Source organism: Crocodylus siamensis, chromosome 13, assembly GCF_052110815.1.
Source record: "Crocodylus siamensis isolate JL-2025a chromosome 13, ASM5211081v1, whole genome shotgun sequence".
NCBI lineage: Eukaryota > Metazoa > Chordata > Crocodylia > Crocodylidae > Crocodylus > Crocodylus siamensis.
The window spans coordinates 24,377,550-24,388,644 of record NC_143407.1 but is presented as its reverse complement, the minus strand read 5'-3'; the positions used below and the strand labels follow the sequence as shown (position 1 = coordinate 24,388,644).

Genomic DNA, 11,095 nt, shown 5'->3' with positions numbered 1-11,095 from the left:
TTTGGTATGTCCCTACCTATAAGAGCAACAGACTGCCATTTCCATCCATTGCACCACTGCCATGAGTAGTTAGATTTCCTATTGGGTATTGTAAAGCTTTTCAGGAGAAGACACACAGGGCCATCCCTTGGACAACAAAGGTTTGCCATTAGCAATAGTTTGTAATGACAACTAAGCCTGGGCGAAGCAGCTAGTATTCACTTCGGATTTGGCCGATTTTGGGGACGGTGATTCAATTCGGTGATTTGAACCACTGTCCCAATTTGATTCCGCCGAATCTGATTTGGAGATTCGGACTTGCTGTTTTCTACTCCATCACCCCTGTGACATCAAGCTGAAGGTAATGTTTTGGAGGGAGGGAGAGAAGGACGTGTTTGTTTGCTTTATTTTTTGTTTTTTTTGCATGGAGTACTAAAAACCTTTGTATGCACAAACAGCACGGAAACCCGAGACAACAGTCAACCATCTCCACATGTGCTGGGGTCTTTACCAGCCTTGTGGGATGACGCTACATTCACTGGAATGGTGCACTTTATTTTTATTTTAGTGGGGAGGATTAAGATAGGATATTACTTTTGTAGAAAATACAAATACAACTGATAAATGAACAAGAGTGGAAAGGACAGAACATCTTCTAGGCAACTGGATACAGCTGAATCAAATTCACACTGACTTAAGTATGCCTGATACATTTTCATTTCAAGTACAGAGAGCATTAAACAAGTACCACATAGATATGAACTGCAGGAATTTGGTGTTTGAATCAAAGTCCAAATGCTACAGCAAGAGCCTTCCTCTGTTTTAAAGGCACGTGAAAAAAGCAAAAAAGGCTTTGAATATCAAGCTCCTCTACACATATCCAGTGTCACTACTGAACTGGGCCAAAAAGTAGTAGGACAGGCAACTTTCTAGGCTGGAGTAAAGTGAAGGGGAGAACCCAATCCTTCCTGTCCCTAGTCTGGTCTGTAGCATTTTCCCACCATACTCAATGTCGTGTTCTTCCTTGTCTCACTTCATGCACTAAGAATAAGCAAATCAACTGCTACATCCTCTGTATCCTGCGCTTTCAGGAATTGTTCCAAGAGGGATTTTTCCCTCTCTAGCCAACATGAACCGGGCATGAACCTACTCTGAACAGAAGTGTCCCTCCATTCCAACAGTAGGGATGCTAGAGAATGGCAAATATGACACCACCTGCCTGCAGATCTCTTATTCTGGACGTCAGAGAGAGAAATCCACTTCCTCCACCTCTGTGGAGCCAACCTGTGTCTCTAGCTCCTCACTGTAAGTATTGTTGCCGGCTGTTAATTTAACTGCAACCTATTCTTTCAAGAGTCAGATTGCTTCCGTGTACCCCATCTAAGAGGGAATACTTACTTGGTTTAATATTGCATGTGGTAGCTGAAGGGCAAGGGGAAGAAACACTGAAGATCTGATCAAATACATCTGAAGTGCTTTGGACGTTAAAGACTTTTTAAACCTTGTACCGAGCCTGAAAACAGCTCACAGAAATCATTTCACAGTTTTGGAGATCCCACAGCAGTTTCACACATATACAAGAGCCCCGAATCAACAGCTTGAGCAGCAAGACAGAAGGGGATGCCAGCTCCAGAGAGGCTAGAGCATAGCTCAGAATATCTGGTCATTTAGCAGGGTGGATCCAGTAAAAGCGTAGTTAAAAACCTCTATCTAACCTGACAAAAACCCCAGCTAGCTTTTGGAAAAACTGCAGTGAAATGTTCACTTGTCCATTTCCAAGGAGTTCAAGCCTTCTGCAGAGGAGCTATTTGGCCTCTCATTCATATCAAATGTGTGCCTCCACAGGACTCCTATAAGTACGGCTTAATTTAGTGGTGGTTTGACAGTCACGCAAAGTGATTAACTTATTAACAGGGTCACCACCAATACAGAAGGCATTCCAAAAAAAATCATCAAGTTGCTTTGAGTAAAATGTCAGCCCGAGACTGAGCATAAGTTCATGGTCTTGAAGGTTGTGTTTAGTGAGGACATTGTTGTATGATCATCTATAAATCAGCTCTAACAATTAGCTCTTTCACCCATCAGCAACTTGCCAGGACATCTGGGTGTATCCCGGGGTGGGCAGGATGCGGCCCACAAGGTCATTCTATCTGGCCCGCAGGGCCCCTGAAAATTTTAGAAAATGAATATTTATCTGCCTCTGGCTGCCTGTCATGCAGCCCTCAGTGGCTTGCCAAAACTCAGTAAGCAGCCCTCTGCCCGAAATAATTGCCCACCCCTGGTGTGTCCACACAGCACATTGCACAACTACAGTTTTACTAAAGCTCCTGAAAGGCCAACTCCTTAATGCCTGGGACTGGCTCTAATAAAGCAGCAGTCTTTCTGAATCCATCCCATAAAGAGGCATTGAACTTGTATGACATTAGGAAAACTGGTGGAACTAGTGCCATAGCAAAGCAATTTCCTCAGTCTAAATAGCAAAATGAAGCCATTACAGACTTCACTTCAGCCAGACATGAAGGAAGAATCTCAGTCTGGGCACTGACATCCACATGGCATTTGGAAAATGCCAGGAAAAGCTGCTGTGTGTGGCTTTGTGTAGGTATTGTAAGTATTCCAAAACTTTTTCTTAGTATTGAGAATCCATCACTGCAATACTTCTAATCCGCAGCAATGTACTTTCCAAAGAGAATGTCAGTGGAAGAACATCTGCTATTCCTACCACCTGGAAACTGCTCAGTATTTGAGAATCCTGGATAGTTCTGCATTGTGACATTTATTTGATTAATGATGAAAGCTCTCCAAGTTCATTTTCACTGACTTGAACATTTTAAAAATTTGAGATATTTATAACTCTAGGGAACATCAAGTTCTGCTCCAACTCTTACCATGCCAAAGTCAGTGGGGCAATGGCACCGTATAAACCAAGTTTGGCCTTCCGAGTTCAAATCAATTTCTAGAATAGATTTAAAACAAAACAAAACCCACACATCGGTACGTGCTCAGTTTACAACAGCAAGCAGCTATTCACACTTGGCCCTGTTTTGTTATGCTTGATGTTTCATACTGTTCGTTGGGAGGGGCAGTACTATGTGAAAGGCTGATAATGCCAGAACTTGCTAAGATTCAGTGAGGAAGAAATCTCAGGCTCTGGGACGCTGCGGAAAACATCTGCATTTTGATCACAATACAGTGCAGGTGAGCACAGCCCTTTGATGGGAAGACAATCATCCATGACAATATCCACAAAGAGGTATCTGAACAATAGCTCTGAGATGGTCCAGATGGTAGCCAAAGCTAAAAACAGAAAGTATCATTGTATTTAAGTGGTGGTATACATGAATAATGGTACTTCACAAGAGTCCCACAGTATTATAAAGAGGCCACGAATATATTTCATGGAGGTACCTCGTGTCTCTTTCCTCTTGGCACCAGATACTGACTAGTCAGCCAGCTCTTGACTTCCATAGTTATTAGTAAAAGAGCTGGAGAAGACTGCATCTTTGGCTGTGTTCTCCACATCCTTTAAGCAAATATCATCCTTCTGAGAATTCACAGGAACCCCAGCCCCATCTCTACTAGATATTCCACCTTAAAATGTACTGTCTTATTTGGGATAATAGTCATGTCTGTGACAGCTCTATATTCCTGGCTTTCAGAGCCACCAACCTCCTCAGATCACTCATGCCAGTTTCGCAGATGGGGGGAGGTTCACCATATGCCAATTCCATAGCAGTTTTTGACTCTCAGTCAAAAGCGTCATAAAAATTAGTATTCAGGTTTTGCTGCCATATGGAGGGATTGCGATTTGGCCTCTTCCTCCAACTGCACCTTCACTGGGAGGGTGGGGGGCGGGGAACAGAAGCTCCTTTACTCCTTGGGAAACTCGTCCCCGAGGCCCTCTTCATTTGAAACGTAGCCTTTGTTCTCAATGCCTGGAAAACAGAGTGGAAGTCAGAAAAGCAGCAGGTGATCAAAAGAGAATTTGTGATGAAGGAGCATGTGTCCTGCTCTCTAGCTTTACACCTACAATGCACACCCTCCTATGGAAAGAAGGGAAATGTTGTACAACCCAGGAACAGCTCTTCTCATAGGGTGTCTTGACCGGAGGGGAAAAAAAAGACCCTAAGATTATTTGGCGTGCAGCACTTACAAACAAGCTACCTTATTACTGCTGCTTATTGCAGATTATTGCAGACCACACTTGAGAAACTGCCAATAATGGAAATTATTTTTAACTTCAGACATAAGAGTCTTAACACTCTAGCCGTCTGTTCTGATCACTTTTTGCTGTGGGGCTTGGTGGAATGGAGTAGTCTGGCTTACACTGCAACTTTGAGCGCCAATCTTAGTTTGGGAATCAGGAAAAGGGCTGTTGGACAGGCTTTAAGAGAAATCAGATGCACACAGAACCTCTGCAACGCTGGAAAACTTCCTCCCGATCTTCATCAAAGTAAAGGGTCGTCAAAAGGAAAAAGCCTCCCCCAAAGACTCCAACGAAGGAACATGTGATGAAGCTGTATTGCAGGCTCCGAAACTGCCATAAGTACGAGTCAACATGATTGTTCTGGATGGTATCAGAGATCTAGGGAAAGAACACAATGTCATTTACCTGGAACCAAAGGTTTTTGTTCCTCATTCTTTGAAGTGTGCATGTCTCAGAACAAGCACTAACAAGAAAAGGAGCAGATAAGAAAGCATGATTTGATGCCTATATGTGCTAAATCCGGTGCCCTGCATACCTAGACGTACACTGTAACTTGACATCCCTTCGTCCTCGACGTCTTATGAACCTAGGTTTGCTTATGTCCAGCAGTTCCAGTTACAAAAGACAGAAAAAGATGGCAACTACAACTTCTCACTGCAGTTCCCAGTCTTTTCCCTGTTTCAGACATAGGAAAGTGCCAGTGGAAAAACCTTGAACTCATTTTTGTGTTCTTATTCCATCTACAGAGAACCAGCTTAGGCTGTGTCAGGTTTCATGAAGGTCTGAATCACTTCTTTTATCATAACACTTTCGTACCTTGGGCCTTGACTAAGGATGAATAACTCCTCAATAATCTGGCCATCAAGGTTGCTATTGGTATAGAGCAGATGAAGTGGGAAGCAATGCTCAAGAGGAAAGGGAAAGATTGTAAAGGTGAGAAGCAAGTCTGATTTAGAATCAGAAGCATTAAAAGGAGTGACACAGAAATGGCATGGAAAGGGTCCAAGCAGCAGCTTGTGCATGAAGTGCGGGTAGCATCTGTAGGAGTCACAACGAATCTGAATGAAACGGAGTTATGAAGACAGACAAGTGCCCAAGGTGCCCAATAAAACTCCATATTTAACCTTACTCCTTGGCATCTTAAAAAAAAAAATCTCACAGCAAGAATGAGGGCTGAATATAAGAGGCTGTACATTTTATTCCTATGTTTGACCTTATAACTCCAAGAAGCTAACTCACTTGAAGTACACAAACTGGAGCCATTTAAGGCCACCCTAGTATGATATGATTATTTTATAGCACTTTACCCAGACCAGAGCAAGATTAACAGTAAACAGGCACTTGGGAGCTGTAGCAAACACTACAGCTGACATGCAGTTCTAATGCATTTAATTTTAAAATGCTCAGTAAGGAAGTCTCCGGAGCCCAGAGAACAAAATATAGACTTCTTGAAAGAGGCCACTTACCGGCTCTCCAGTGCTTATTTTTAAACTATAAAAGCAAGACAAGCAAGTAAGCATGTAACATCAAGAGCTGAATATAAACAATTCTTTGTCTGACCAACAAGACCAGAGACAAGTAGACTTCATAAGGGCTGATGGGGGTGTTGTTATATAAGCAATGCATCCTGATTCGGAAGTTATCTAAACATCTTGAGCCTTGCCCAAAATCCCAAATGGAAGCACAAGAGCCTTATTCATATACTTATTAAATCGGCTCCTTGGAGTGTTGCAAGGTTGCTGGGGAATAAGTCCCTCATTACGTATTATCATGCAAACAGCTCCCTGAGTCAAGCCTGAGTTAAGACACAGAAGGCTTACACTTTTTTCTTGGTGCTTTTCAGGTAAACAACTTAAGAGAATTGCACATAAAAGGTATTATTCTCAGAAAAGTATTTTGCATGTCATATCTAACCAGATGCCAGAGGCCCAGGGAACAGACTTTACAGAAGCTGCAGACCAGAAGAAATATCTAGATTGACAGCTTGGAGCGCCCTTACCACATTCAATAGTCCCAGTCAAGGTCACTACCACAAAACTCCCCACTACAGCTGGCACTAGTTGGGCATCTTTTAGGCTACTGATTTAAGTACCAAAGATCCACAGATCAGATGTATATACCTTTACCCTGGGACACAGTCCAAGGCTTTCTACGTCTGTCCACACTGCAGTGTTTCATTTCAGAGGCCTTTGGTGACCTGTATGTCTGGAACATCCCACTATCCCTAAACCCCAAATAAGTACCAGGATTGGGCTCCCAGTTTTCAAAGTCTCCAATCAAAACCAGTTCTCAGGAAAACTAAAAAGGTAATTTCCTCATCATTTATCCTTGCCAAATTTCAGCTGTCTAGTCCTAGTGGGTCAACTCAGCAAGCTAAACCCTCCCATTTTTTTTTTTTTGGGGGGGGGGGGTTTGGATGTATATGAAGTTTGCTCAACTCCTCGAACCCTCCTCCTCCTCAGTTAAAAAAAAAATCAGAAAGAAACCCCTGCACTTACATAGTAGCGTGACAATTAAGCCCACACAGATGTAACGTTTTGAAAACTGAGGAACATTTGAGAGAAGCACTTGGAATACCAGCCTATTATTACAAAAAAAGCGTGAATCTGAGTTTTCCTCAAGAAATTTCACAAGACAAATTGGTACCCATAGATTTAAGTATATTTTTGGCTTTTGGAAGAATAAATTGATATTTTGTAGTTCCTAGGGAGGTGTCCGACATAAGAAACACATTTAAACACTGAACAACAGCCGCTGCATTAAAACATGATGCCTCCAAAACCCAGCATGGATCAGCAGAGCTGAAATTAAAGTATGGCACCAAACCTGAAAGCGTATGAGTATATACTCAGTAGAACTCTTCAGATGCAGAGATACAGAAGTTTATAGACCAGGCATTTTCAAGATTTTGGGCTAAGAATCATGTATGTAGTTAATCAAGAAAGAAACCTGGTTTAAGTGAAGGCTGTATGCATCTCATACCACACTACAAGAAAAGCCACTACTGCAATTTCCAATCTAGGCCCAGGCATCAGCTGAAGTTTTGTGAGAGCCTGTTCCTCAGAAATTTTTAGGTATTTTATATTAAAAAGGGGTTGGGTCAGCGTTAAAAAAAATGATATCAACCCTTCACTGCTCCCCCCACCAAACAAACAAAAAACTTACTATTCCAATCAGGTACGGACTGCCTGAATCTCCCAGAAGATGGCTCACCAAAATCTGCAATGCAATACCTGTTGATTGGCAATTTGGTTCCACTATACACTAAAAGAAAGAAAGGGAGATTAGAGGCTCAGCAATATGTGAAGAATAAGCATACAAATGACCGTTGCTCATAGTGTTGAAAGGTTGTTGTAGCATTTCCAGGGAATATGCAAAATACTAGCGGCAAAAGTTTTTGTGGATGTTGTATATATTGGACCAACTGAATGGTCAGGATAGTAATGTATAGAAGACTGTTCAGGGTGAATATGCTCTGCTCTCGATTCAAAGGCTGCTGCAAGTTTGAGGATGGAGATCAGTAGCTGGAACAGTTTAGAAAACTTGCAGAAGACACTGGAGTAGCAGCTTTGAAAAATTATCCATCCAGTCAAAATAGTAAAAGAAAGAACGAAGAAAAAATAGAAAACACAACTTCTCTTTCATTAGGACACTCATTCCAGCATATACAGATTGATTTGGCCACCCAATTGCAGCATTCACAGAAGATGCTGACTGATAGTTCTTGTGGCTTTAGACTTATTCATAGGTCTGGAGTGACAGCCAGGCTTCCCCCATGCTGCATGGTAATTGTCTGGCCTGACCTAGAAAGAAGGCCTGTGGGGATGTTGGGACTTGTGACTCCAGACGCTGCCAAAACTGAACAGGGATAGTAGCCAAGGACAAACATCAGACACTGAAAAGATACCAGGGAAGGGAATCAAACGTCTTATACCAAAAGGTACCTGATAGCAATAGCTCCAGCTCTGCCAGGCTGGATTTACTGGTGTTTACTGGTTCCCAGAGATGTCCATTCATCCCATATGTAGCATTTCTAATATTGCTCAGGCAAACTGTGCTTTAAATTAAATACTTTAAATAGCCAGGTAAAAAAGAAAAGATGTAACGGCATGTCCAAGATGCACAAATAGTTGGGATGATTATGGTTATTTTAAAAAATGAACGTTGTTGTTTGGAAAAATGGTAGCTTTTCAGGCTGTGCTAATAGAGAGATCAACTGTGCATAAAACAGAGTTCAGTCTATATAATTTGTGCTGCTCTCCTGTTCTGACACTGTTTACATCGTTATTACACATGTCTGGATAGACAAAGTTTTTACAAAGCAGTCATTTTGTGAAGTTTGGTATGTTTTGTTTTCCAAATACCTGCCACTTGCTCATCTTTCAGGCAAGAAAATAGTGTTCTCACATTTCTCCCAGCCCCATCCTTTATAGCAACCTCAAACAACAAAAGACTTTGTTGCGATTTTATAGAGGAAGACGCATTCACAGAGACTACAGGGAGACCAGTGTCAGAATCAGACCGACTACCATCAATCCAGAGCCAGCTCCAGGGCCAGTGACTCAGGAGTAATACAACAGTGCCAAGAAACTGAGATTAGGGTTCCCTTGTACTAAATCCCAATATGCAGCAATGTAAGCCTACCATAGGAGAAAGGAGACTCCATGTTAAGTAAGGTATTAGCTTTTCTCCTTGTTATGAACAAGGGCATGTTGTATTTTTAAATGCATCTGCTCATCACAGTCAATTCCATGGCTGTGTTAAAGAAAGGTTAGCAGACAGTCACTCACACCCAATTTATAGCTACACCTCCCATGAAGAACTCACAAACTATATGGATGAAACAAAGGAGAAGGGGCCAGTGATACTGGTTGTACAGAAGCGAAGCAGAGTCTGAAATTCAGTGCTTTTGCCATAATACCATCCTTCCTTCTAGGTGGAAACAGAGAACGGACAGTGCTGGGTAGAACAAATCATGGGTGCCTGAGCACTGAAAATATTACTGTGGCATGAAACTATTGCCTGAGAAAGTGAAGGATCCCTGCTGGAAAAGAGGAGGGAAATCAAACCTTGCAGTGTTAGAGAGACACTATACAGGAGATGTCCTACTGTCAGGAAAGGTAGAGAGCAGTTTTGTGGAATACCTGCTTAACATATCAATTAATAGGAAACTTACTTCCTACCCAGGTCAATTCAGAAACAGGTACATGCTACACTAATGCCAACTAAACCCACCAATCAGTAGGTACAGAGATCCTGAATATATGAAACAGCCCAAAAGTTACTAATGGGACAAGCAGAACTGTTTTCTGGACACGAAGGTAGTTCATTATTTTTTTGTTTAGTAAATAGTTTATGAGAACTGACTTGCAATGCAGTTGAGTGCTAGCTAGAACTCCACAGTTTAGATGGACAGCTGGCTACTCTGGTACAACCAGCATTTTAGTCCACCCCATTCTCTAAAAAGCTTTCAGGTTAACCCATTGCTGAGGGAAAGGGCTAACCTCTGAAGAGGCTGCTTACTCTCTTCTCAATTCACTTCATCCTCTGTAAGCACAGTGTCAGATGTGTAAAATTCATCATCTATCTCCATCAACTGCCTATCCCTCTAGTTGGCAATTGTGTACCTGTGTGTAATGTGTAACTGTGTACTTGGCAAATCTTCTTCCTCCCGAAGCAGGGCCAATGACATGGAGCATTGTTATGAAGCGGGGTAGACAATATTCTATTCTGGGACAATGGCAGAAGCCTTTGTTTCACTGCCTTCTGATACATGCTGAAAGGCGGCCTGTGTTTAGTCCTTTTCTCTTGTAGATGGACACTGAAAAGCTATTCTTGGATTGAAGCAAATCCTGGGATTTCTTTTCTTCTTCTTCCCAGCACAAAGGTAGGCCCCTAGCTCAAGCACCCCTGAATTTTGGGAACCAGTTTGGCCCTCAGTGATACCCCATCTGTATGTGAACGTGAAGGATTTGTCCATCCATCCCTATGTCTGCTCTTCAGAATGTATATTTCTTTTGTTAAAGGCTCATTTTTGAAGCTATAAGATGAGACAGAGTGGGACAGAGAAACAGTGCTGCCTTTGTTAATAATTAACACTCTTAAATATAGAAACTGTCCTCACTTTGGGACATCTCATGAAGTATTTAGTGTGGTGACTAGTGTCTTACCACAGGACAAACCCCAGGTGTAAGTATAAGCTGTATCTGCATCACATCTGGGTGCAGGAGGGACTAGAAAGAAGGGGGAAGGGGTAGAGAGGGGAAAAATTTCCTCACACACAGTTCTTACTCAGAAGTTTGACTTGTTCATAGACCTTCGTAGCGGGCTTTATAAATGAAGAGGTCTCGGAGCACTACAAAGAACAGCAAGAAGCACTTATTCTGTTCCAACAGCAAACCATCACCATGTATCTTTAGGACTGGAGAAAGAACTGCTCCCACTGAAGCTGAGGCTGGAACGCAGGAAAGCTACAGCTCCTTAAGTCAGAGATGCCAGAACCCCAGCACTGAACACTCCTGCAAAGGCAACTGTAATACTTACATATCAGGAATCAGGGTCAGCGTGTACATGCAACATTTTAACATTAATGATAAAACTGAAGCAGCATAGCCCCTTTATGCAGATGCAGGAAGTATAATAACCTGTACCAATGTAGGTGAGCCACGATCTTGGTTTCTGTCAGTAAGGAGAAACCTCTGCCAGTATAATACACTGCAGATCAAGCCAGTTTTCCATCCGAGAACAGTTGCCTGCAAACTCCAGAATCCCCCTACCTCCCCACAACAGTACCAGGCACAAAAGCACAGCCTACTGGGCACAAATCAAATTCCTCCCTGCACCTGCATCCATACCAGCTGTTCTCTCCACCACTGGCAGTATCCAGACATTGGACAGTCTGCTTTAGTA

The 11,095-nt window shown here is 42.4% G+C and overlaps 1 protein-coding gene across 4 annotated transcripts in view; it reads right to left on the bottom strand.

The window, feature by feature from the left end:
* Positions 1–453: 453 nt before the first annotated feature.
* SPNS3 (SPNS lysolipid transporter 3, sphingosine-1-phosphate (putative)) overlaps positions 454–11,095 on the bottom strand; it is a 69,665-nt gene continuing 59,023 nt past the window's right edge. For all 4 annotated transcript variants that reach the window (XM_090026590.1, XM_090026589.1, XM_090026593.1 and 1 more), the window contains exons 12-14: positions 7,352–7,450; positions 4,393–4,564; positions 454–3,914 (exon numbers count right to left, since the gene is read on the bottom strand). In XM_090026590.1, the coding sequence (XP_089882716.1) occupies positions 3,850–3,914; positions 4,393–4,564; positions 7,352–7,450 (336 nt within the window). In that variant the 3' untranslated portion in view covers positions 454–3,849. The remainder of the gene's footprint in view (positions 3,915–4,392; positions 4,565–7,351; positions 7,451–11,095) is intronic.